This window comes from Eulemur rufifrons, chromosome 2, assembly GCF_041146395.1.
Source record: "Eulemur rufifrons isolate Redbay chromosome 2, OSU_ERuf_1, whole genome shotgun sequence".
Taxonomy (NCBI): Eukaryota; Metazoa; Chordata; class Mammalia; order Primates; family Lemuridae; genus Eulemur; species Eulemur rufifrons.
In genome coordinates, this window is record NC_090984.1 from 125,471,628 (window position 1) to 125,498,291 (window position 26,664).

Consider the following 26,664-nt stretch of genomic DNA (forward strand, 5'->3'; position numbering starts at 1 on the left):
TTGAAAAGCGATTTTTATTGAAGAATTTGGAGGGCAAGTTTCATATTATAATAGTAAAAATACTAAAGTTGAATGTTGTAAAAAACGCCATGGTGCAGCGGCAGCATCTGGCCGGGAGGGGCGTGGGGGCCATGGCGGCCTCCCTGCAGAAGGGGGCCGGCCTGGGGCGCACAGCTGAAAGGGAGCGTCTAGAAGACAAGTGCTACTGAGAGGGAGGAGCTCAGTGGGACAGCCACCAAGACCGTGACACAGGAGGGAGAAGGGGTGGCCTGGAGGGGGCTTTCTTTTTACTAAGATTAACCCCCTCAATGCATCTGAACAACATAATACACAGCAACAAATTTAAACCTTGTTCCTCTGTCCTGTTGGGCGAACCCTGGCCCAACCCCCACCCCAGGTCCTGTCTCAGGGGGGCCAGCCTCTGAGGACATCCTTGCGGGCACGGCCTTAGTGCTGGGGGCTGCCACGTGCCCCCCGGGGGTGCCAGCCAGCATGCCACTGTGAGGTTGTTTCTGGTGCCTTAGACCCAGGTGACAGCCAGGGGCGGTTGGTGACACGGGCTGACAGGGCCAGGCTGGGGCAGCGGCAGGACCTGCCTGGACCCCAGACCTCTCTGCACATGGCGGCAGAAGTCCGTAACGTTTTCCTACGAGAATCGAATTGTTCTGAATTGTTCTGAGGCCCGAGGCCATGTCTGGAGCACAAATTGGATGAAATAAATTAAGGAAAGTCGCAGGACAATTTTCTCCCCCAAGGATGCTGCCCACAGCACGACGCATCTCTGCACCATGCTCGGGAGGACCGTGCTCGGGAGGATGGCGTGGCTCCTCTCAGATACACCCAAGGAATGAAAACCATCAAATGCACATCATCCGTCCGGGGCCGCCTCTGGCCGTGGAGCCGTGTCGGAGCAGAGCCGGGGCTGCCCGGCGGCCGCCTCAGGCCGTGCCGCTGGCCGAGTAGGAGAACTGGGGGAAGTGCGGCCGCCGCTCGCTGTCCACGCACTCCATGCTGTCGTCTGCGGGAGGAGGCCGCTCAGACCCGGGCCGCCCCCGCCACCTTCACGCCACCCCCGGCTCCAGGATGACGCCAGACCTCCAAAATCGCCGCCAACCCAGTGCCATGCACCCAGGGAAACTGAGGCAGGGCCCCACATTTGGAAACGGGACCCCGTCCCTCTGAGTGCTGGGGGCGGGGGAGTGAGCCTCCCACCATAATCATTAGTACCTTCCAAGAGCAGCTTTTTAAAAATTTTGATTTTAAAACATCTGAAGCCAAAAAGAAGTGGATCCCTGTGAGCGTGCCTCAGAGCGCAGCCACCGGGCGCGCCAGCGGGGGAGGGCGGCCGGCAAAGCAGCCCTCACCTTGGTCAGGCGGCGTGATGGTGATCATCTGGGCCGTGAACTCCTCGTCAAAATACCTGGTGTCAGTCTCGGATGTGACCTGGGGCTTGAAGGGCGGGCTGAGCTGCAGAGGGGCAGACAGGGGGCCCGTCACAGGCCTCGCCCCGACTCCCAGCACCCCAGACCCAGGATGCACCGGGCCTCACGGTGCCCGACACCTCCAGGGAGCTGTCTCCGGGCGGCACTGAGGTCGGGGAGAGCCGCCAGCCCAGCGGCACAGCCCCCGTTCCGTTCCCAGAGGGCGGCCAGGCAGAGGTGCAGCAGCGCCTGGGGAGGGCGGGAGCTTTGGGACACGCCCATCAGCCCAGAAGATGCACAGCGCAGCCCCGCCCTGCCAGACCCGCCCTGCCCCCAGGCATAGGGGACAATTTCTTTTTTTTTTTTTTTAAGAGGGGGCCTCCCTACGTTGCTTTGGCTGGTCTCGAATTCTGAGTCTAGGCTCCAGAGTAGCTGGAATTACAGGCGTGAGCCACCATGCCTGGCTCTTTCTGGTTTTTCTTTCAACTGGGTTTCTTGTAAACTGGGAAGGGGAGAAGGAGGGGTCCGGTGGAACCCCAGCCTCCCCCACAGCTCAAGGGCCTGGGCGAGGGGCAGGCTGCAGAGAGGACGCCAAGGACCCAGGACGCACGGGTAACTGTAAAGTGATGTGCACACGTGAGGGGCCACCGGACGGCGCCTCAGGTCCCCAGGCAAGGACATCCTCAAGTGCTGGCCCCACAGTCCGGCCTGGTGCCAGAGCTGTCCCTTGTGCACTAGCGGGCTCCTTGGTCAAGGCCGGGGGAGTCAGGCACTGCCCGAGCCCCCCACACCCTCGGAGGGCAGGGCTGGAAGGTGGCAGCCCACGGGGCCAGGACCTGGACCGGGGCCGGGGGCCCCCTGGGCAGGGTGAGCCCCCCACGACAGGGCCCCACGCAGGACAGCTGCCTCCCTCAGGCGGCCTCCCACACACCCAAGAGCAAGTGCTGTCCCATCTCTGCACATCCAGAGGGAGGGCTGGGCTTTCCCTGCAGCAGGAGGGGTTGAGGTCAGATAAGCAAGGGAACTGGTTGGTGGAGGGGAGGGGTCGCGCCCCTCCTCCACCCCCGCCAGCCTTCACCGTGCGTGCACAGGGGCCAGACGCAGGCAGAGCCCTCCGGTGCCTGGGGCCGCAGCGGGCTCCACACCCCCTGGCCGTGCGAGCGTGGGTGGCGGAGCCGGGGGGTGCGCCACGCTGAGGGCACGGGTGACGGAGCCGGCGGGCGCGCCACGCTGAGGGCACGCGCGGGGACTCGGGGCTGCGGGCCGCCGGCGCACCTTCTTCTCGTACACGTCCCGCCACGCGATGCCGGCGAAGAAGCGGTGCTGCATGATCTCCTTGGCGTCCTCGGAGCCCCCGCCGAGCCTGGGGCGGGAGACGGGGCCACTGACGCGCCACCACCGGCTCAGGCCCCACCCTCCCGCCGCACGACTTGGGGACCCCCAGAGGGAGCACCCCGGGGCGGCGGGGACGGCCGGCGGCCTCTGCAGATGGGGCTGGGGGCTTCCCGAGTAGGTGTGGGGGCCGCAGCCTCCGCCCCAGCCTGCCCAGCCGCCAGGGGGCCTCACCTCTGCGTAGGGTCCTTCTTGAGCAGCCCCGAGAGCAGGGACTTGGCCTCGGGGCCGAGCGTGCGGGGGAAGCGGATCTCCTCCATGAGGATGAGCTCGAAGAGCTTCTCGTGGTCCTGGTTGTAGAAGGGCAGGCGGCCGCACATCATCTCGTACATGACCACGCCCAGCCCCCACCAGTCCACGGCCCGGCCGTAGTCGTTGTCCTCCAGCACCTGGGCGGGCGGCAGGGGCAGGGCGGGCGTCACCGCGTGCCCGGGCGGGCCTGGGGGCAGCACGCGGGGGCAGCGGCGGGCGCACCTCGGGGGCCAGGTACTCGGGTGTGCCGCAGAAGGTCTTCATGGTGGCGCCGTCCTTGATGCCTTCCTTGCACAGCCCGAAGTCCGTGATCTTGATGTGCCCGTCCTTGTCCAGCATGAGGTTCTCCAGCTGCGGGCGGGAGGCGGCGTGGTCAGCCTGCCGGGCCCCCTCCCTGCCTCCCGCCGGCCCACGGGGCGCACCTTGAGGTCCCGGTACACCACGTTCTTCTCCGAGTGCAGGTAGTCCAGGGCCGACACGATCTCGGCGCCGTAGAAGCGGGCCCGGTCCTCGGAGAACACGCGCTCGCGGGACAGGTGGAAGAAGAGCTGTGGGGGGCGGCCGTGAGGCAGGACCAGCCTCAGAAGGCCCAGGGGGCCCGGAAGGTACTGGAGGCCCCACTCGGCACGGCAGTCGCCCCCCGGCAGGCAGCCGCCCGCGGCGGGCACCAGCCACACCACCCCGTGCTGCAGGCGGCAGCGGAGGCTCCGAGAGGACGAGCCCCTCCCGAGAGCTGCCCCGCGGCCGCCCACCCAGCCGCGGCCCCTACCTCGCCCCCGTTGGCGTACTCCATGACAAAGCAGAGGCGGTCGTGGGTCTGGAAGGAGTACTTCAGCGCCTGAAACAGAGGCAGAGACGGAGCCGCGGGTGGGACGGGCAGGCATGCGGCACCCAGAGGCACCGAGGCCGTTTGAAGATGAGCAGGTGGGTCTGGCTCAAGTGTCTGGGGGAGTCAGGACCTCGGCGCTGGCCGCACTCCCAGCTCGGGGGCCACTGAAGGGGGAGGCAGCGGAGTGACAAGTTCCCGACCCCACTGCCCTGGCAGGGGGAGGACACGCCCTCCTGGGCAGAGCTGGCCGGGCGGCCTGCACATCTGGAGCCACAGGTGGCTTTGCTCTTACCCCACCGATGGCCAACTCGCACCCAAACATGGTGACCCAGGAACCAGCCCAGCGGCTGGACCTCACTCACGGCAAATACCTCCGGGCCGAGTCCCCAGGACAGGGACCACCTGGCCTGCACCCCCACAGAGGAGGCAGCGGGAGACTGGCCCACAGGGTCCCGGGGTGTCTGGGAGCCTAGGGGCTCCCAGGGCCCCCCAGAGTGGCAGAGACAGAGGACCCTGTCCCCATCGGCACCTCCACACCCCAATCCTCCACGGAGGCCGGTCCCAGCATCACCAAGTCTGAAGCCAGGTCCCTCATGCGTGCCGGAAAGACGGGACCGTCCCTCAGAGGCAGCTGTGTGGGTGACAGCCTGACCCCAGCCTGAGCCTGGAAGGGCCGCGGGACTCACCGTGAGGAAGGGGTGCCTGGAGTTCTGGAGGACGCGGTTCTCGGTGAGCGTGTGGGCCACCTCGTCCTGGAAGGCAGGGCCGGTGAGCTGCCGCCCCGCCACCACCGCCGCCCCCCGGCCTGGCCCACCCGTGCCCACCTTGGCCACGATGACCTCCTTCTTCAGGATCTTCATGGCGTAGTAGCGGCCGGTGGCCTTCTCCTTCACCAGGATCACCTTCCCGAAGGTGCCCTTGCCCAGCAGCTTCAGGTACTCGAACTCGTTCATGGTCTGAGGGCAGCGCGGCAGCGGGTCGGCGGACGCCGGCTCACCCTCCTCCCGCCAGCGGCCCAAGTGGGCCCCGGAGTCACCCACCGGCCCGCTGGGCTCCGCAGGGCTCTGGGCCCACTGAGCACACGGGGCTGCGGCCCCAGTCCGGAGCTCTGGGGTCTGGGGAACGGTGTGATGACACCGTCGCGCCTTTCGGACCGGCACCCCGACTTCACTTCCGACACGGGGAAGGAGACGGGGGAGCCAGCCCCACCCCGCTAGGCCCAGACCCGCCTGGCCCTCCGCGGCCCCGGGCACGGCAGAGTTGGGGCCTCACCACGCGGTGCTTGGGCTTGGCCAGGGACACCTCCATCTCCTCAGCGCCGGAGTTGTCACTGGGCGAGCCCGACCGGAAGTCCATCATCTCCTCCTCCTGCTTCTTAAGCCCGTCGGCCACCGTCTGGATGGCGGTCGTCCACTCCTCCCTGCAGGGAGGTCACGTGAGGCCCTGCCCGCCAGCAGGAGCCCCCCCTGCAGCTGCCACCCACCCCGGCCTCCCCGCCACAGCCCAGCTGAGACGTGGTGACACAGACCCCAGAGAGAGCCCTGGGCTGGCCACACTCGGCCAGCAACCCCCCTGGACACTGGGGACACCGAGGTGCAGCCTGCAGCAGGACTGTACCTCCTCCCCACCTGGTTTTCATGCCATGCCTCAGTTTCCCCACCCAGACCCCACAGACAATTTCCAAAATGGGCTCTGAGCAGGGCCTGGGAGCACTGGGGAGCAAGGGTGGCCACAGGCAGAGGGTGCCAGCACCCACTGTCCCCACGTGGCTGCGCAGGCAGCCCCGCACCGCGCGGGCCCGCGTACCGCTCCTCGGGCGTCTCCACGTGGAAGGTGCGCTCGATGACTGTGGTCCACTGCAGGCAGCGGATGATGAAGGTGTTGGGCCTGGGCCGCTCCGTCTTCATCAGCTGGCACTCTGGGGGTGGGGCCAGCGCGCACGCGTCTGCCCGCGCCCACCCGCCACCCCAGAGCCTGCCCCACCGCCCTGGCGCTGGCCGCCTCCCTCGGACCCCTCCCACCAGGCCTCAGAAGGTCCCGTTTCATCCTTTGCCAAACTGCGGCCTCCCCCCTCGTCAAAGGGGGCCAGGACCCCACACCCCGCTCTGGAGGAGGGAGGCAACCCCAGAGCACATCTGGGGCTGGGTCGGGTCAACCCCCACCCCTGTCCCCGCCTGCGGTCCTTCCTTTCTTCCACCTGAGCCCCAGCAGGCCCCAGGCCGCGCACGGGTGGGCGTGTGCAGGGCCCACAGGGCCGCGGCAGGGAGGGGCCTGGGAGGAACGTTCTGCTATTTTCCCAACCACACCTGGAGCACACGCACACCTGGAGCACACGCACACCTGGGCACACACAGCTGGAGCACACACACACCTAGAGTCTGTGCACACCTGGGGCACACACAGCTGGAGCACACGCACACCTGGAGCCTACGCACACCTGGGGCACACACAGCTGGAGCACACACACACCTAGAGTCTACGCACACCTGGGGCACACAGCTGGAGCACACACACACCTGGAGCCTACGCACACCTGGGGCGCACACAGCTGGAGCACACACACACCTAGAGTCTGTGCACACCTGGGGCACACACAGCTGGAGCACACGCACACCTGGAGCCTACGCACACCTGGGGCACACACAGCTGGAGCACACACACACCTAGAGTCTATGCACACCTGGGGCACACACAGCTGGAGCACACACACACCTAGAGTCTATGCACACCTGGGGCACACACAGCTGGAGCACACGCACACCTGGAGCCTACGCACACCTGGGGCGCACACAGCTGGAGCACACACACACCTAGAGTCTGTGCACACCTGGGGCATACACAGCTGGAGCACACGCACACCTAGAGTCTATGCACACCTGGGGCACACACAGCTGGAGCACACACACACATGTAGAGTCTGTGCACACCTGGGGCACACACAGCTGGAGCACACACACACCTAGAGTCTGTGCACACCTGGGGCACACACAGCTGGAGCACACACACACCTAGAGTCTATGCACACCTGGGACACACACAGCTGGAGCACACGCACACCTAGAGTCTATGCACACCTGGGGCACACACAGCTGGAGCACACACACACCTAGAGTCTGTGCACACCTGGGGCATACACAGCTGGAGCACACGCACACCTAGAGTCTATGCACACCTGGGGCACACACAGCTGGAGCACACACACACATGTAGAGTCTGTGCACACCTGGGGCACACACAGCTGGAGCACACACACACCTAGAGTCTGTGCACACCTGGGGCATACACAGCTGGAGCACACGCACACCTAGAGTCTGTGCACACCTGGGGCACACACAGCTGGAGCACACGCACACCTAGAGTCTATGCACACCTGGGGCACACACAGCTGGAGCACACGCACACCTAGAGTCTGTGCACACCTGGGGCACACACAGCTGGAGCACACACACACACGTAGAGTCTGTGCACACCTGGGGCACACACAGCTGGAGCACACGCACACCTAGAGTCTGTGCACACCTGGGACACACACAGCTGGAGCACACACACACGTAGAGTCTGTGCACACCTGGGGCACACACAGCTGGAGCACACACACACACCTAGAGTCTGTGCACACCTGGGGCACACAGCTGGAGCACACACACACCTAGAGTCTGTGCACACCTGGGGCACACACAGCTGGAGCACACACACACACGTAGAGTCTGTGCACACCTGGGGCACACACAGCTGGAGCACACACACCTAGAGTCTATGCACACCTGGGGCACACAGCTGGAGCAAACACACCTAGAGTCTGTGCACACGTGGGGCACACACAGCTGGAGCACACACACACCTAGAGTCTGTGCACACCTGGGGCACACCCACACCTGGAGCCTACGCAAACCTGGGGCACACAGCTGGAGCACACACACACCTAGAGTCTATGCACACCTGGGGCACACACAGCTGGAGCACACACACACCTAGAGTCTATGCACACCTGGGGCACACAGCTGGAGCACACACACACCTAGAGTCTGTGCACACCTGGGGCACACACAGCTGGAGCACACACACACCTAGAGTCTATGCACACCTGGGGCACACACAGCTGGAGCACACACACACCTAGAGTCTATGCACACCTGGGGCACACACAGCTGGAGCACACGCACACCTAGAGTCTGTGCACACCTGGGGCGCACACAGCTGGAGCACACGCACACCTAGAGTCTGTGCACACCTGGGGCACACACAGCTGGAGCACACACACACCTAGAGTCTGTGCACACCTGGGGCACACACAGCTGGAGCACACACACACCTAGAGTCTGTGCACACCTGGGGCACACACAGCTGGAGCACATGCACACCTGGAGCCTACGCACACCTGGGGCACACACAGCTGGAGCACACACACACCTAGAGTCTGTGCACACCTGGGGCACACAGCTGGAGCACACACACCTAGAGTCTGTGCACATCTGGGGCACACAGCTGGAGCACACACACACACCTAGAGTCTGTGCACACCTGGGGCACACAGCTGGAGCACACACACACCTAGAGTCTGTGCACACCTGGGGCACACACAGCTGGAGCACACACACACCTAGAGTCTGTGCACACCTGGGGCACACACAGCTGGAGCACACGCACACCTGGAGCCTACGCACACCTGGGGCACACACAGCTGGAGCACACACACACCTAGAGTCTGTGCACACCTGGGGCACACAGCTGGAGCACACACACACCTAGAGTCTGTGCACACCTGGGGCACACACAGCTGGAGCACACACACACCTAGAGTCTGTGCACACCTGGGGCACACACAGCTGGAGCACACACACACCTAGAGTCTGTGCACACCTGGGGCACACACAGCTGGAGCACACGCACACCTGGAGCCTACGCACACCTGGGGCACACACAGCTGGAGCACACACACACCTAGAGTCTACGCACACCTGGGGCACACACAGCTGGAGGACACGCACACCTGGAGCCTACGCACACCTGGGGCACACACAGCTGGAGCACACACACACCTAGAGTCTGTGCACACCTGGGGCACACACTGCTGGAGCACACACACACCTAGAGTCTATGCACACCTGGGGCACACACAGCTGGAGCACACGCACACCTGGAGCCTACGCACACCTGGGGCACACACAGCTGGAGCACACACACACCTAGAGTCTGTGCACACCTGGGGCACACACAGCTGGAGCACACACACACCTAGAGTCTGTGCACACCTGGGGCACACACAGCTGGAGCACACGCACACCTGGAGCCTACGCACACCTGAGGCACACACAGCTGGAGCACACACACACCTAGAGTCTGTGCACACCTGGGGCACACACAGCTGGAGCACACGCACACCTGGAGCCTACGCACACCTGGGGCACACACAGCTGGAGCACACACACACCTAGAGTCTGTGCACACCTGGGGCACACAGCTGGAGCACACACACCTAGAGTCTGTGCACATCTGGGGCACACAGCTGGAGCACACACACACACCTAGAGTCTGTGCACACCTGGGGCACACAGCTGGAGCACACACACACCTAGAGTCTGTGCACACCTGGGGCACACACAGCTGGAGCACACACAGACCTAGAGTCTGTGCACACCTGGGGCACACACAGCTGGAGCACACGCACACCTGGAGCCTACGCACACCTGGGGCACACACAGCTGGAGCACACACACACCTAGAGTCTGTGCACACCTGGGGCACACAGCTGGAGCACACACACACATGTAGAGTCTGTGCACACCTGGGGCACACACAGCTGGAGCACACACACACCTAGAGTCTGTGCACACCTGGGGCACACACAGCTGGAGCACACACACACCTAGAGTCTGTGCACACCTGGGGCACACAGCTGGAGCACACGCACACCTGGAGCCTACGCACACCTGGGGCACACACAGCTGGAGCACACACACACCTAGAGTCTGTGCACACCTGGGGCACACACTGCTGGAGCACACACACACCTAGAGTCTATGCACACCTGGGGCACACACAGCTGGAGCACACGCACACCTGGAGCCTACGCACACCTGGGGCACACACAGCTGGAGCACACACACACCTAGAGTCTGTGCACACCTGGGGCACACACAGCTGGAGCACACACACACCTAGAGTCTGTGCACACCTGGGGCACACACAGCTGGAGCACACGCACACCTGGAGCCTACGCACACCTGGGGCACACAGCTGGAGCACACACACACCTAGAGTCTGTGCACACCTGGGGCACACACAGCTGGAGCACACACACACCTAGAGTCTATGCACACCTGGGGCACACACAGCTGGAGCACACGCACACCTGGAGCCTATGCACACCTGGGGCACACACAGCTGGAGCACACACACACCTAGAGTCTGTGCACACCTGGGGCACACACAGCTGGAGCACACACACACCTAGAGTCTGTGCACACCTGGGGCACACACAGCTGGAGCACACGCACACCTGGAGCCTACGCACACCTGGGGCACACACAGCTGGAGCACACACACACCTAGAATCTGTGCACACCTGGGGCACACAGCTGGAGCACACACACACCTAGAGTCTGTGCACACCTGGGGCACACACACCTGGAACACACCCACACCTAGAGTCTATGCACACCTGGGGCACACACACCTGGAACACACCCACACCTAGAGTCTATGCACACCTGGGGCACACACACCTGGAACACACCCACACCTAGAGTCTATGCACACCTGGGGCATACACACCTGGAACACACCCACACCTGGAGCACATGCACATTGGAACACACGCATGCCTGGAACACATGCACAAACCTACAGCACACGCATGCCTGGAGCACACGCACATGCCAGAGCACACACACAAACCTGGAGCACACACATGCCTGGAGCACACGCACGCACGCCTGGAACACACGTATCTGCAGCTGAGGGACTCTGGGGACACACCAGGCCCCAAGAGAGTGTGTGAGCACAAGGTGCAGCCTGGAGGCCTCTCAGCAGGGTTCTGGCCCAGCCTGTGTGAGGCAGGAGGGCGGGGGGCCAGCAGAGGGGCCTCCGACATTCCAGCATCTTGGCCCTGGCAACCTCGAGGGGCCCCGGCCGGGCCGCGAGGGAGCGGTCTGCTGGGCCTGGGGGCCAGGCAGGGGCTCACGGCCGGCCTCGGGGGGAGGGCGGCCTGTGTCACCGTGGGCAGGGGAGGCGGAAAACCCGAGTGGGCCTTCTCATCCCAGCACACCAGCCTCCCGCGCGCTCCTGAACAGCCCGCTGGAGCCCAGCAGCTGCAGCTCCATCCCAGGGCCGGGGTCTCAAGCCCCCTGGCCCAGAACCCTGCCCCTGGACACAGAGGACCCAGCACAGCCCCCACTGCAGCAGCTCTGCCCCCCAGGACCTGCTCCAGGCCACCAGTGGCCTGGCTTGAAGTCCCCGCCTGCCTCTGCTAGGACAGCCCCCTCTGGCAGGTGCCCGCCCATGTGTCCCCTCCCGAGAGGGCCGTCTCCTTCCTTCCTGCGCTCCCCGCCCCCAGCAGGGCCCTGCCTGAGGCTGCCGCTGGGCACCCGGGCGCCCGGCTCTCTCCGGGAGCCCCGCAGCCCCCAGCCCCAGCCAAGGAGGCTCGGGGGAGAGCCCGGCATGAGCGGCAGTGCACCTCCCACGAGGTCACGTGGCCGCCAGGGGCCCGGGTGTCTGCCTCCTGGGTCCACCCTCACCCAGGGTCCCCTCTCAGGCTGCTCTGCTGCTGCCAGGCCTGCAGCAGAGAGCCCAGGAGGGCAGTTCAGGGCTCACAGGAACCTGCAGATCCCCTGGAAGCCCCCAGCCCAGGCCCGTCCCCTCCCACTAGACGCCCTTAGGGCAGGGTATGCTGGCCACCAGGCGCCCAACAGATGCCACTGCGCTGGGAGTCTCTCCCACCCAGCCCGGTGCTGACCCTCGCTCAAGACCCTGGACCAGAAACTGAGGGGTCGGGGGGTGGGGGAGCCGGAGGAGCCCGGGGTCCCAGGCCACACGGCAGAGAGGGCAGAGCTACCTGCAGGAAGGGCCTAAGACAGCGGTGCCAGGGCTGGAACCTACGACCAACCCTCGGCGGGCACCGGGCTCTGCACCCCGGACCGCGGCCCAACTCAGATCTCGGCGGCTGTGGTTCCCAGGCCCCGCGGGCAGCTGTCCCACAGTGAGGCCCTAACGAGCCACTCGTCACACACAGGCCTGTGTCCTGGCACGGGGCATGGGGATGAGGCTGGGAGGGCCCCCAGCCCCAGCATCCCCCCCACACGGCCACCTCCACCCCTGGGTCCCCGCCCCACAGGGGTGGGGTCCTGCATGCTGTCCCCCACAGGCAGGGAGTGAAGCCACAGTAGCACACGGGAGAAAGCACCACGGCTCCTCTGGCTTCGAGGGACGCCCCGGCCAACATCCTGGGCGAGCCTCACCTGGGCCGGCGTCACCTGGCCGGCCTCACCACACTCGCCACCGGGCGGGGCAGACTCCCACCCGCAGCCCGGCTGAGGGAAGCAAGGTCCCACCACAGGCCTGCGGCCCGGAGGGCCTTCTCCCTTCTCGGGGAGAACTGCAGGCTCCTCCCGGGGTGACGGAGGCTCCCGAGCCCCACGCGCCCCTCCCCGCCCCCCCCCCCCCCCCCCCGTGCCCTCCACCCAAGCACTCTCCCAGGGTGAGGCCGGCGGGAGGAGGGTTCCTGGGTCAGCCATGTGCCCCGAGGGGGCTGTCGTCACTGCTTGGCTGGGCCCGCCAGCCTCCAGAGCAGGGGACCGGGGAACTGCTCAGGGCCAGCCAGCCCGAGACTGGCCTGGAGACCCCCTCCCACCAGGGCTGGCCCCCCAGCGGTCCTAGAGGACGTGACTCGGGAGCCAGCACGGCCCAGCCCGTCCCCCTGCCTGCAGCTGCCGGCCCCGGGCGCGGGCAGAGAGGAACTCACGGGCCACGGAGAAGTTGTTCAGGGGAGACTCGCGCTGGTCCACATCCTGCGGCCGCTCCTTGTAGCCGATGAAGGTGCCATCGTTCTTGAGGAGGAAGTAGCGGGGCCGCCAGGTTTTGATGTACTCCCCTGTGAGAGCGCGCGGTGAGGGCTGCGGCCCGCGGACTCCCCGCGCCCACGGCTGGCAGCTGGCTGTCCGGGACAGATGTGCCCAGGAAGCTCGAGTCCGGGCGTAGGCAGGCGGCGGGGACGTGTTGCTTAAGGCCAGCAGCAGAGACGGCCCCGGGTCCGTGAGGAGGCAGGCTCCCCACGCCAAGGCACCCACCCCATGCAGAGCCACCCACAGCGGTGTCTGGAAGGCCAGGGCCCCCGGACGTGGGGAAGGGGCGTGATCGGTTAACAGGCAGCTGGGGCAGGTCTGGGCTGAGCTGCTGGGGCGTCAGGGTCAAGGGCTCCCCCCGAGCACGCAGGGCTGGCCAGGTGGGCCGGCCAGGTGGTAGCTGCAGGTGACAACGCATGTGTGGGCTGCCCCCCACGGCTGGTCCCCGCTGAGAAAACAGAGCCTGGTGTCCTCAGTGAGGGGTCAGGGCCACCCAGGGCGAGACCCCGTGGCCGCAGCCCAGGGACCCACCGTACCGCCTGGGAGGCCCGCTGGGCCCGTCCCACCCATGAGCTGCCCAGGTGCACGGGAACGTTCTCCCACGAGTTTTGCAACATCAGCCCTAAGCGGGCGTTCACACTTAAGGATCAGAGCAGATGTCCTCTGTGATATCCCAGCAACTGTCATTTTTCATACTGACACCCGGAAAAAAACGTTTCATTTACATTTTGTCGAGCAAGGAATTTGAACAACAGGGAGCTTACTAATTAGGCAACCACAGGCAGGAGGGGCCCGGGGAGGGTCTGGGGTCCCTGAGCTCTGAGGCCTGGGTTTTCCCGCCACAGCCCTAGATGAGGGTGCCTGGAGGGCTGCAGGTGGACAAGCAATTGTCCTGTCACCGGGCCACCCACCCATGGTCCTGCCAGTCCACTTGGTGGGACCCAGACGCCCCAGCTCTCCCAGCCACTCAGCACGTCTGGCTGGGACAGGGCTCGTGCGGCTCCCACAGGCCAGGCCCGGTGCCTGGGCAGTGGCCGCCACCCGTCCTCCTGCAGCCCCTGGGGCACCTGGCCAGCCCTCTCCACCCTCAGGCCCTCTGCGGGCCACAGCGCCGCTCGGTGTGGGCTGCACGGGACCAGCTGACCCGCACCTGCAGCTCGAACCCACCCCCTGAAGGCTCTCAGGGGCCACCGGCTACACCCGGCTCCCTGGGTGCGGGCAGCGGGGCCCTGCAGGTGCCGGGAAAGCCACTGGGGCTCCACAGACAGCCACCTCCCCGGCCGTGGCCTCCCCTCCTCCCCAGCTCCACTGCCCAGACCCCCCCAACCAGGCCCCCCCAGCATGTGGCCTGCGCAGGCCCTGCCCTCGCTCTGCAAGACCCAGGCCGCTGGGGGATGCTGGGGCCCCTCCCCAGAGAGCCCGCCCAGCAGGGCCCCAGTGTGGGGACAGGCTGCCGGTCAGCCCCAGGGGCTCCGGAGACACAGGCCGCTTGCAGCATCTCCCACCCAGAGGCCCAGCCAGGCAGCCAGAGCCACCCTGGCCACGTCCCCAGCCGGAGCTAGGCGTCCTCAGCCAGACACCAGCACCGACAGGCACCGCCCCCGGCACAGGGAGCACCCGGGCATTGGTCGGGGGAACAAGGTGGCAAAGCAGGAAGGCGCCCACCCTCTGTGACGCTGACCCAAACGTGGCGGGGTCCCTCGAGGGAATGGGGAGGTTCCGCCGCCCCTTCTTATGAGTCCACATTTCAGGAGCCGTGGCCAGGACACCTGGGGACCCGCACCCCAAGCCCATGGGGGGCCTCTAGCCTGCAGCCAACACGGACCCTCAGGGAGAAGGGGGTGCAGGAGGAGGTGGGGGACAGACATCTGCACCCGCCCCCAAGGCCATTCCTCAGCGTCTCCACCCAGCTCAACCCAGCAGGTGGGGTCTGGCCAAGCAGGTGAGGCCACACTCAGGCACCGGCTCCGCCCCCCACGTGCAAGTGTCCGCACACCAACCTGCACAGCCCCCGGCCTCCCAGGTGCAGCAGGCGGGCTGGGGGCTTGTGGGGAGGGGAGAGAAGGGGGATGCACGACCCGCCCCACCCCCACCCCGTCCCGCTTGCGCCCACCCGCCTGCGTGCCAGTCTGGAGCTGTCGGCCCCTGATGGAGTGCCTCCCTCCCGCCAGCTGCCGCTCCCCGGGACGCTGAGCGAGAAGACTGATGAGCGCCCCGAACCCATCCGATCCACCAACTGCCGCCGGCCCCCCCTGCGCCCACGGCCCCCTGCGCCCACGGACCCTGCACGGCCGCACACGCATCCGCCCGCCCCCGCCGGCCCTGAGCCTGCTCTCGCCCTTCCAGCAGCCCCACAAGCCCCTCCCCAGGCCCCGCCTGGCAGGTTCTGGGAGCTGGATGTGGGGTGCAGGAGGGGGCAGGCCTCCTCTGGGCGGGGGCAGGACGGGTGCAGGCCCCAGGGCCTCTGGAGACCCAGGGACTGAGGCGCTGGAGCCATGCCCCGTGATGCCCCAGGAGTCCGGGCCCAGGGCAGGCCCAGGGCAGCGGAGTGAGAGACACACGCTTCTTTCTTCCTTTCCCGCCCAGAGGTCCAGCCAGGCGGTCACTTGGGGGCTCCGGCAGCGCCAACTGCAGCCCGGCCGTGGCTCGCATCTTGATGAGTTCAGGCCAGACAGGACTCGGGGCGGGCAGCCAACCCAGATGACAGGGGACCCAGGCCCCCCACTCCCTGCTTCAGGACTGGGGATGACACAGAATGGGGCACGCGAAGGAGACGGCCACCCCGGGGCCCGGCCACTGCCATCCTCATGGGAGCCTGCAGGCTGGCACCTGCCCACCCTGGGTTCCCTCGGGAGGGTGGAGGCAACGGACATACATCAGCCAGTAAGGGTGGCCCCCGGCCCCCTCTACCAGCCCCACTCCCTAGACCCCACGCTCCCCCAGCAGAAGACACCACCAGGGGCCTCCCTTTGTCCTCCACGTCCGAGGTGCCGGTGCGCGACCTGGGCAGGGAGCCTGCTGTCCCAGCCCGGTCTGGTCCCTGGACACGCCCACTCCAGAGGCAGGAGCGCAGTCCAGCCGGGCAGACCTGGAGCGGCTGGTGCCCGCCCGCTGCACCCACCTGCACAGCCCCACCGGGGGCCACGAACTGACGGCCCCGAACACCGCGGCACGGCCCCCTGCGTGTGCCCACGCCAGGCCTTGGCCGAGACACACAGGGGAGCCACGTGTATCCCTCAGGATGCTGCCCCGTCCCCCCGGGGCCCCCAGGGGACAGCTCCCCAGGTCCCCTCCACCCGGGGACCAACCCCACCCACCCCCACTCACCCCAAGGAAAGGGGGTTCTGCCCCAGCAGCCCCTCCTGGGCCAAATGTGGGGTGCCAGGAGGAGGCCTCTCCTGCCTGGGTCCCACAGACACACGTCCCAGGCCACGCCGTGGGTGAGGGCACCCCAAACAGCACCCACGCACGCATGGGGGCCGGGACTCGCCGCTGTGGCCAGGCCCGTGTGGGCACCTCATGTCCAGGCCTGACCCGAGTCCTCCTGAGCTGCCGGGTGTACTGGCCCCTCCCAGCCACAGCCCGCCCAGCCACCACGTCCTCAGTTCTGTGAGCATCGTCCCCAAGTCCCCAGCTCTCGGGAAATTGCTAGATAAACACTTTGCCACAGCGGCGGCGGCGGCAGCGGCTGGCAGGGCGCCAGGCGGCACCGAGCTGTTTCTCCACAGCAAAGTGAGCCCCAGCAGGCCCGGGGAGTGGATGCCAGCTGACAGCGGCCACCGCGCGGTCCCCCGCCGCTGACACATCCATCGTGGCCGACAGCTGCCGGGCGCCCATTTACCTTCCCCAGCACACTGAGCGGGCGGCTGCTGACGGCGGCCCAGGGCACTGCGCCGGGCGGGCGGGCAGCGGTCGGCGCGGGCCATCTCGGGGGGCCAGCCTGCCAGGCCACGGCCAACCAGGAAGCCCGCAAACCCTGTGGGCACGTGCGGGCCGGGGTGGGGAAGGAGGGGCCACACGCCCAAGGCAGCTGACCCCACTCGGGTGAAACACGCCGCCCGCTCCCCAGGGAGGAGCCGTCTGAGGGCTGCGGGGGCACAGCCAGCCTGGCAGGGGTGACGCTCCACGCTCCTGTCCCACCTGGTAGACAGGGAGGGCAGGGACCGTTGTGCCCAGCAGCTCCCTGGGGAAACTGAGGCTCGGGGGAGGTGACCCTCAAGGCCACCGAGAGCCAGCTCATCAGGGCTGCTGCCCCGGCAGGGCACCCACTCCTCCCGTCAGCTCTTCACAGGCTGCCACCCCCCACCCCCCACCCCCGGCCGCAGGTACACTCAGGAGGGCTGGTGTCGGGGGGGACGGGGGGGGGGGGAGGCAGGGCCACGTGGGGACACCGCCCAGACCCTCGGCCACTGCCTCAGCACTGCCAGCTCTTCCCACCGCCCTCGGCGTCTGACTCGGGGCACTCCTGTCTCTGGGCCTCCCGACAGCCCCCCTCCAGCTCCCCTCCCCCAGTAAGCAGCCGCCCGCAGACTCCTGGGTCGGGGTGTCCCACCCACCCGTCCTCCCACAAACCCGCCTCCTCCACGGCACCACCCATCACTCACCCTTTGGGGTAGGAAAGGGGGCCCTGAACCTCCACCCCGCCACACACCCAATCTGTCACTGAGATCCCCGAAGCTACCTCCTGAGTCCCCCTTGGATCCACCCCTGCCCCCCACCCTGCAATCATTCCCGCCCCCCCAGCCGACCCGGCCAGCTCAGAACGCCTGCTGTGAAGGCGCCCCCCCCACTCGGCCCCCCACTCTCCACGCCCCACCCCCCCGGCTCCCCCAGGCGCCTCCGTCCAGCCGGTTCCCAGGGTCTCGGCCTCTGGGACCCCGGCCTCACCCGCCCCCTCCACATGCCCCGCAGCACTACGGCCTCAGCACCAGTGCAGGCCCCGGCCACCCATCCAGCCAGTGACAACAGGGGCCCCAGGGGGGGTCTGTAAGCCCAAACCCCAGGGATCCTACCCCAAAGCCCCCAGGGTTGGCAGTACCATCACCAACAAAGCCTGCCGTCCTCGGGCTAATGTTTCTGACACAGGCCTGTTAATATTTCCTAGGAGTAAACAAAAACGCACCCAAGGGCAGGATGAGCGAAAGGGGAACCCCCTGGGCCGTGGGAGTGGGGGGCCAGCTGGGGCTGTGGCTCCTAGGCCTGGCCCGGGGCCACCTAACTGCCACCCTCGCCTGGAGCCCAGGGCCCAGGGGTGGACTGGGGGAGCCTTCTTGGGGGGCCACCCGACAGGGGACGGGGACAGGGCACGGGCCCTGAGTGGGTGAGAGCAGCGGGCGCCTGCCCACCTGTGGGGCAGCCTGGGGAGAGGCCCAGAGTGACAGCCACGGGCTGCAGCGACCGGCGGGCCTGAGGGCAGGGTGCTGGCCCCACGCCAGCCGGGCGTGCCGGGCAGAGGGGACGCCAGCGGTGCCCGAGCCAATTCCCTCCGGTCACCCTCCCTCGGTACTTCTAGGAACCAGCCTGATGCAACCCAGCCAGCGTCCCCTGTGAGCTCCTCCGGGAGCAGGCGGAGACCCCTCAGCGGGCACGGGTCTGGGGCAGGAGCTGTTCAACCCAGTCTGCCCTGTCCCTTTCCGGGCCTCAGTTTCCCTCCACATAAGGCACTCTGCTCCCCTGAGGGGAGGGGGAGGCGGGGGCGGGGTCTACAGAGGCCGTCCAGCGCCTGGCAGGTGGGCAGGTCCCATGGCCCCAGCCCCACTCCCCTTCCCTCGACCCCCCTGCAGTCCAGACCCCACAGAGCGTCGCTCAGGAACGCCCAGGCACAGGGGCCCAGGGTCCAGGGCTGGGGCCAGCAGTGACCCCTTGCCCCCCCCACCCCCGCCCAGCAAGGCCGCTCAGCTTCCTCTTTTGCTGTTTGTTTCTGAAGGGAGAACTCACTGCGCTCACAAACAGGGAACTCCCCAAACCCCGGCCTCTGCCACAGCACAGTACGCTGCAGCCTCCACCCCTGCTGCAGCCTCCACCCCCCCACCCCCCCCCACACCGTCCCCTGCACCGTCCCCTCCGCTGGCTGGGCCTGGGGCCGAGGCCCCACCCCTGTCCAGCCCTCCTGTGCCACCTACAGACCTCCCTCCCTCCCACCCAGGCCGGGCCCCTCCTCCGCCCGGCCGCCCACTCTGACCTGGGGCCACTCAGGACCCTCGATGCTCCCCGCAAGGGACTGTACACTGACAGTCTCGGGGCCCAAGTGGGCTGCAGGGACAGAGGCCACCTGGATGTGGCCCGGAGCTGACCCTCATCTGACAGCCGGGAAACTGAGGCCTTGCCCTCCAGCCCACGTGGTCCTGCAGGCTCCCTCCCTCGGCCCTGCTGAGCCCTTCCCCGCAGGGCAGGGTGGCAGCAGCCCCATCCCACCCGAGCAGCGATGGTCCACGAGCCCCCACAGGCCTCCCCCCTCCCGCCGCCGTCTGCCCGCCAAAGCCAAGGCCTCCTTGGGAAGGAAGGGGAGTGGGCTGCAGCCGCCATGGCCCCCACCCCGCACAGCGACCCCAGGACCGGCTGCATGGCAGGGCCGGGGAGGCAGCCAGGGATGCAGGGGTTGTGTCAGCTCACCAACACCGCGTGACACGGTGCAGCGGAAGACCCTCGCCCCGCGGGAACAGCCTGTCCAGGACCTCTAGACTGGGCCAGAGCAGGTGGGAGGGGACATGGACCAGGAGCCCCCTCAGGGTCGGGGCGCAGCTGCACTCCCCACCAAGACGCCTGGGGCCACCCCAGCAAGGGTGGTCAGGGGTCACCCCAGGGCCTGGATGGGGGGGGTCCGTGCCAGGAATAGGCCTGGGGCGGAGGCGCCACAGGACCTCAGATGTCCAGAGAATGGACCCTCCGCAAGCTCCCTGGACACAGGGCCCCACACGGCTCCCGAGGGTCAATGTAAACTGAGGCTCAGACACCCGCCTCCCACACGCGCCTCCACTTCCAGGCACGGGCCCGGGGCAGAGGGAGCCCACACCACAGGCCACTCCCCTCAGTCGCCTGGGGTGGGGGGGGGGCGGACTGTTGAGGAAGGCAGGCCTGCTCCTCCTCGCCAGCCCCTCCGCCAGCGCAGCCCAGCACCGGCTCTTCCTCAAGCGCCCACAGCCCCTCCAGCCTGGGTGCCACTGCCCTCTCCTGGCCCACCCGGTCCAGCCAGCCTGTCTGCGGACCAGGGGACGCCAAGGACAGCTACAAACCTGGCCAGACGGGCAGGAGTGGCCCCTGCGGGCTGCGGCTCCACCAGAGAGCTCTCCTGGGGCCGGGCTGCAGTGGGCAGTGCCCGGTGGCAGGTGCCAGGCAAGCGGGCAGGGCGGCAAGTCCCTGGGGGAGAAGACCCCAAAGTAGCTGCGAGCCCCGGCCTGCAGCCTCAGCGCAGAGCTAGCGGCTCGTTAAAGCCTGAAAACTGGGGGCTGCAGGCCGACTGCGGACAGAACCGTATTCCCACCCAGAGTTGGTTTTTAAAAGATTATCAACCTTCAAAAATCAGGAATGTTCACGTAATAGGCCAGATCTTTGGAAATGGAACGTCTGAGCAGCTCATCACGCGGCTGGGCACCTGCCCATCTGTCCCTGCCGGCCCCGCCCGGCGCCACCTGCCGGGCCGCCCCTCACTGGCTCCCACCCATGGCGGCCGGAGCTCGGCTCCCAGGGCCCAGCTCCCTGCTGGACACAGGGGGACGCTGAGGCCCAGAGGGCTTCCTGGGTGCAGCTGCAGGTCCGTGCACAGCTGGAACTTGAGCTCCAGAACCTTCCAGCTCAGAGCACACAGGGAAGCGAGGGTCACTCCCCAGAAAGAGCCGTCCACGTCCCAGGGGCAGCAGGAGGGACCCCGGCTGGGGCTGCTGCCCTGCCATGCCCGCCCCTCATCTCCATGCCACCCAGCCCCAAAGGCACCGTCACTCCCTGCGTGGCCAGCCCAAGCGGCTCTGGAGGGACTATTGTCTCAGGGGCTCGGCCAAGAACTGGCAAGTTCCAAGCCCTGGGCCAGACCCAGGGAGATCCGGAAAGGAGAGGGGTCCAGACCCCGAGGCAGCACCCTCACCTGCGTGGCAGGAAAGGGCGGGAGCCGATGACCCCCACCCCGGCCAGGCCAGGCCAGGCCCGAGCACCGTGAGGCCCAACGTGGCCCTGCTGGCCCCAGCGCAGGACAGGGGAGGGGCCTGGCCCTGCCATCAGGGCATCAGACCGGCTGGGACACACAGGGGGACCCGGGGGAACAGGGGTGCCCTCGAGGACAGGTCTTCCTCGGCGAGCAGGGGCGGGCCGTGCAGCGGGGACACCGCCTGCTCCAGCAGCAAGAGGCCAGACCCACCACGGGCACGTGACGTGTCCACCTCTCACCCAGCGGCCACCACACTGGGGCGCAGGAGGAAGAGCCGGGGCAGCAGACAGGACCCTCCCTCCCGGTCGAGGCTGCTGACGCCGGCTGCACCGACTCCGGCCCTCACAAACCACGCTGGCCACTCCACGAGGTCTCTTCCCTGCCCCCACTCCCACAGCACAGATGCGGAAACCAAGGCCCGAGCTCAAGGAACTTCCCTTGGAGAGGTACATGGTGAGGGAGTGGCTGATGTCCCCAGGCCCCACCCAGCCCCTGCAGGAGGCACCAACCGTGAGCAGCAACATGAAGCTCCCCCAGCCTCGGCCTCGAGGCTACTCCTGCCTGGGCCAACTGGCCGGTGGATACCCCAGTAACCCCAGTAACCGGGCCCCCGGGCAGTCCTGAGGCCCAGGTATCTCCTGGGTCAGCCCTAATCTCATAGACAATCAACAAACATTTGCCCAGGATTAAGAACTAGCAGCCCCAGGCAGCCGATGGCACAGAGGAGAGAGCAGAGGCCGGGTGGGGGAGGGGGGTCCTAATGCCACACCCTGCAAGGCCGTGCGGGCTCCAGGCCAGAGGCAGGACTCCTCAGGCAACAAAGAGGCGAGTGGGGAAGGCAGGTGGTGCAGGAAACCTGGGGGAGGCCAGGTGAGGGGCTCCCCATGGACCACAGGCCTCCCACTGCTGCCAGTTGAGGTCTCAAACCACACAGCTGAGCACATCCTCCATCCCTTGCTACCAGCCCATCGCATCCCGGCCCTCCTTCACCTCCTCCCCCAGCTCCTGTGGCTTCCCAGGCCTGCTCTACTGGGGAGCTCCTATTCATCCCACAAAACCCCATCTTGTGACACCTATTTTACCACGCCTCCCTGTCTGCTTTGTGTCTGGGGTTCCCACTAGATGGGGGATTCATTGCTAGAAGGTATGCACGAGCAGTGGTGGGCCATTGGCATGGGTCACCTGAACTTCAGAAAGGAACAGGTCTGTTGAAAGAGAAAGTTCCGAGCAGTAGCCAATCCTCGCCCTGGGGCAAGAGGGACTGATTCAGCCAGGGCACCTGGAACCCTAACCCAGCAGTACAGAGGGGCAGTGGAGAGCAGGCCGGGAAGGGGGCCCGTGGGCAGGGTTAGAGCGGAGGGCCATGGCTGCAGCGCCCAACCCACCTGCTCCTGGCCAAGCGCCTGGGGCAGCGCCCCTCCCTGGGCTGCAGGGCTGAGTGAGGAGGAGGGGGCTGGGGGCCCCGGACCCAGCCAGCGCTGCAGCTACAACGCAAACATGCCCCACACTGGGCCCCTGGGTGGTACAGAGCCCCCAGCCCCGAAGGCCAGGCCGGAGACAGGCAGGAGGCCAAGCCAAGCAGCCCTGCCCTGCCCTCAGGAGCCCTTGGGCAGTGCCCTGGGCCACGGGCATGCCAGCCCCTGGAACGGCCCCTGTCCTAGCCGCCTTCCAGGAAAACCGGGAGGGAGGCGGGCAGTGGCTCCCCACCCCCGGGGCCCTGCCAGGCCACCACTCCGACAGCCGGCCCTGTATGGGGCCTCTCCCTCCACCCGGAGGCCCCATGAAGCAGTGCCCTGCATGCTGCGGGGGACGTGGGGGCTGGATGCTCTCCCCAGGCCAGTCCAGAAGCCCCAGCAGACAGCCCCTCCCGCCCAGCAGGCGCACGCACACGCACAGGCAGACCCGGGGCCACCGCGGCAAACAAAGCCTGCAGGCCGGGCACAGCCCCACCAGCTCCAGGACCCCCTGGGCAGACCATGGGGCCTCCGTCCCCAGGCCCAGCCACACGGGCACTGACCTCGTTTGTGCAGCCAGCCCTCCTTCACGATGGCCACGTCGTTCATGGTGCCCGGGGCTCCGGCAGGCCGGGCGGCCCAGGCGGTGCTCACAGTCTCCTCTCAGGCAGGCTCTCCTGGGCCCAGCGGCCTGGCCACAGCCTCTGGGAGAAGCAAAGGATGCTGAGTGAGCGTGAGGCCGTGTCCGGCTTGGAGCAGCTCCTTGTCCCCGAGGTGAGCGCGGGGGCCCGCTGCACGAGCCTGGGGTCTCCACCCACGCCTGCATTCCCATGTGGCCTGCCCCCTCCAGGGTCTCAGACCCCCATCCCGCCCTCACTCTTCTGCCAGCCTGCCCAACCTCTCCCCAAGACACTCCTGCTGCCTGACATAAAATCCATGTCACTGGATGCTGCTCCTCAGACTGGGCTCCGAGCCCCTGCCAACCCCCAACCGCAGGCCCTTGGAGGTGTTGCCTTGCTCACCTCTCCATTCCTACCTCCCCTGGCCTTTGGACAAGTCACTCCCATCCCCAAAAGGCCTTCCCAGCCTCCACCTGCTGAACCAGCTGAGGCTGCCTCCTCCAGGCAGCCCCCCGGACTTCTGCAGCCCAGGCTGGCTCAGCCTCCCCACACCCCTGGTGACTGACACCCCATCCATCGTATTTCTACCCATGGGCTGAGATCCTGGGCAGGGCACAGAGCTCCTCCTCCCTGCTCCCAGACCAGGAAAGCAGAGAATTCAAGCATGAAGAAGGAAGGCCCAGGACTCCTGGCTGCTGGCACAAATGAGAGCCCAGAGCCCTCCAGGGTGATGCTAAAAATCTCCCCAGGAGAAACCCCAGGCTCCTCCTAAACCACAGCGCCCCTGCCGGGCTCAATCTGGTTTATTCATTCGGCCACCATGTACCAGGCATCTCTGGTTTTGCCAGGCCCAGCACTGGGCGCGGGGGACAAAGAGAGGTTCAGACACGTCCTGTCGGTGAGGAGCACTCAGTTCAGGGTGGTTACAGACCCATAATTACAGCATTCAGGAGGCAACAAATGGGGGAGCACTGTACAAGCCCCTACCCTGCAGTGGCCCACCAGCCAGCCCTCACTTGAGCACACTTTGGCCATTGATCCTGCATGGCCCTCCTCCTTTCTCCCCTGCTGGATGAACTCCTAGGCATCCCTCAAAACCCAGTTCCCAAGTCGCCAACTCTGGGCATGCTGGGAGGGAGTGCTTGGCATGCTCTTCCTGCAAGCAGTGCTCTGCCCCCTTCCAGGTGGGCACTCTTAAGGGGAGGAAGATCCTGTCTGAGACCTGCAGGCCAGGCAGAGACCTCTGGGGACCTCTGTGGAATGGGTCCCAACACGGATCCCTCCACAGCCAGCCGTGACGCTGTCCCGCCAGCCCACCTTTCTGGCCTCCTGAGGCACAGTCTGGGCAACCAGGGAGGGTCGCTTTGCACTGGCTGTCTTAAGCTGAATTCAGAATGGCAGAAAGGGCCCACGGCCTTGTCTTGTGCCAGGACAGGGAAGCTTACACCTTGCCCCAAGACGAAAGAACCTGACGTACCTGGCAGGCCCCCGGGCAGCGACAGGAAGCCAGCCAGAGAGGGACACCACCGAGACAGGGCTCCGTGTGCCGGGGCTCAGAGTCCCGGCACACGGCGGGCATAGGGGCTCTGGTGACAATGAGTGGGCATGGCCCAGCGGCCCAGGGCTGGACCCAAAGACCTCTGATGTCCCCCACCCCCACCCCGAGCCCCGGAGGCCTGCTGACAGAGTCAGACAGCTGTCGGCAGCCGCGTGTAAAAATATATCTGTGCACACACGGGGCGGTGCACGTCTGCATGGGAACGTACACACCAGGCTTGCGCCCGAGCTGCTCTGGGTGTAGGGTGGCCGCACAGAGAGGACCCTACATGCCACGGCTTCTGTGCCCTGAGGCCTTCCCCCAGCGTGCACTGTTGCCACTACTGTTAGTTGAGTCACAACTTTTTAGAAAACACTGTTCTGAGAGGGCTCCCTCCTACCTCCAGAGCACTGGTCCCTGAGCCATCCGTGCAGCCGGGGGTGGGGGCGGGAAGCAAGCCCCCACCAATGCACCCCACCCTCTGCTAGGATGGCGGGTGCTCAAAAGTCAGGAGTGGCCACTGGAGCCAGGCCAAGGGACCCAGGAGTGGATGTGGGGGCCCTCTGGCCACAGAGCACAGGCCCAAGCCCACTCCCGCCTGGGGACAAGTCCGTCAGCAGTCCCTGGACTCCCCATCTGGGGGCCAAGCCGCAGCTGCCCTCCAGGCCCCTCCTCTGGGATGGGTGGGCAGGACATCCACCCAGGACAGGAAGCAGTTTCAGGGCCCAGGAGAGTTGGAGTCCTTTGTAGGCCAGCCCGGGCACCCGGCCACCGCGCACAACTTTCTGTCCCTGGGAAATGAGGTCTCCTTCCCAGGTCCCTCCCACAGACTTGAAGGCCGCGGGGCAAACCCGCCTCCTGACCCCGAGCGCCCACTCTGCCGGCCGGCCCGGGAGCCCGGCGCCCCAACCCCGGCCGGCCCGGCGGCGCCCCTTCCCGGCCCGGGCCTCGCCTGGAGCGGCCCGCCAAGGTCATGAGGAAGGCCGGGCCCGCACCCCGGCGCCCGGCGAGGCCCGCCCGCCCGCGCCCTCCCGCCCGCCAGGCCGCGGCCACTTCCTGCTCCCGCTCCCGCCCGGCTGCGCCGCGGCCCGGCCCGGCCCGGCCCGAACAAAGCGGCCCGGCCGCGGGGAGGGAATCGGCCGGGCGGGGCGGGGACTCACCGGGCCGCCGCGTCGGGGCGCGAGCGCGGGCCTAGCCGGGCCGCGGCCTCCGGCGCCCGCCGCTCCGCATCCCCGCGGGCCGGCGCTGCGCGGGACCGGCTGGAGGCCGCGGCGGGCGCGCGCTGCTGGGGCCGGGCCTCGCGTGCCGCCGCCCGCTGCCCGGGCCCGCGCTCGGTGCTCGGCCGCCTGCTCCCGTCCTCCGGCCGCGCTGGCTGCGCTGGGCCGGCCGCCGCCGCGCTCGGTCCCGCCGCCGCCGGCCCGCCCTCTCCCCGCCCCGCGCCCGCCCCGCGCCCCGAGCCGCCCGCCCACATCCGCCTCCGCCGCCCCGGGCCCCAGCGCGCGGCGGGCGAGGGCGGCCTCGGGGGCCTGGGCCAGGGCTGGGCCGCTAACGGGGCAGCCAGATCGCCGTCCTTCCCGTCCTAGGGCCGCGTCCTCTCTGGCCTCAGTCTCCCCTTTTGTAAAGCGCCCCTGTCCTCCTGGGCCTAGCTCTGCGGTGACCCTAGCAGAATGGGCTCGAGACCCGTCTGGGACAATCCCGGACTTCTGCAGACTTTGGGAGGGGTAGGTTAGGGTGACTTTCAGATTGTGCCCCGTGCGAACGTGCCAGCCCGCGGCGCGGTGGGGGCGGGGTGTAAGTGGGCCCCTGGGGCATAGTGGCCTGGGGGAGCACGGGGCAGCCCTCTGGGGGAATGCTGGGAGGGGAGCTGTCATTACCCCATGTGCTGCCCGCTACACACACTAGGGGGGACTTTGCTGGTGACGGAGGGAGGGGCGTACCTGGCCTGACATCCCACCCTGAGCCT

General features: G+C 67.2%; 1 protein-coding gene across 3 annotated transcripts; it reads right to left on the reverse strand.

The window, feature by feature from the left end:
* Positions 1–26,116, reverse strand: AKT1 (AKT serine/threonine kinase 1). Of its 3 annotated transcripts, XM_069490746.1 has the most exons (15): positions 25,862–26,116; positions 23,638–23,718; positions 23,108–23,248; positions 12,854–12,982; positions 5,701–5,812; positions 5,167–5,314; positions 4,719–4,850; positions 4,581–4,646; positions 3,835–3,903; positions 3,488–3,613; positions 3,288–3,416; positions 2,988–3,202; positions 2,697–2,784; positions 1,365–1,467; positions 1–1,018 (listed from the first exon to the last, which is right to left on the reverse strand). In XM_069490746.1, the coding sequence occupies exons 3-15, from the start codon at positions 23,151–23,153 to the stop codon at positions 939–941; spliced, it is 1,443 nt and encodes a 480-aa protein (XP_069346847.1). In that variant the 5' UTR covers positions 23,154–23,248; positions 23,638–23,718; positions 25,862–26,116; the 3' UTR covers positions 1–938. The 3 variants fall into 3 exon arrangements, with proteins under 3 accessions (XP_069346847.1, XP_069346837.1, XP_069346857.1); XM_069490736.1 differs by lacking the exon at positions 23,638–23,718; XM_069490756.1 differs by lacking the exon at positions 23,638–23,718 and having other exon boundaries at positions 5,170–5,314; positions 25,862–25,945.
* Between the last annotated feature and the right edge of the window lie 548 nt (positions 26,117–26,664).

What these genes read in the sequence shown, in the direction of transcription:
- AKT1 (XM_069490736.1), bottom strand. Translation starts at nt 23,153, where the DNA reads ATGAACGACGTGGCCATCGTGAAGGAGGGCTGGCTGCACAAACGAG. An exon ending in GGGCTGGCTGCACAAACGAG is followed by an intron (nt 12,983 to 23,107) that starts GTCAGTGCCCGT and finishes GCGCTCTCACAG; the next exon opens with GGGAGTACATCAAAACCTGG. An exon ending in TGGTGTACCGGGACCTCAAG is followed by an intron (nt 3,417 to 3,487) that starts GTGCGCCCCGTG and finishes TCCCGCCCGCAG; the next exon opens with CTGGAGAACCTCATGCTGGA.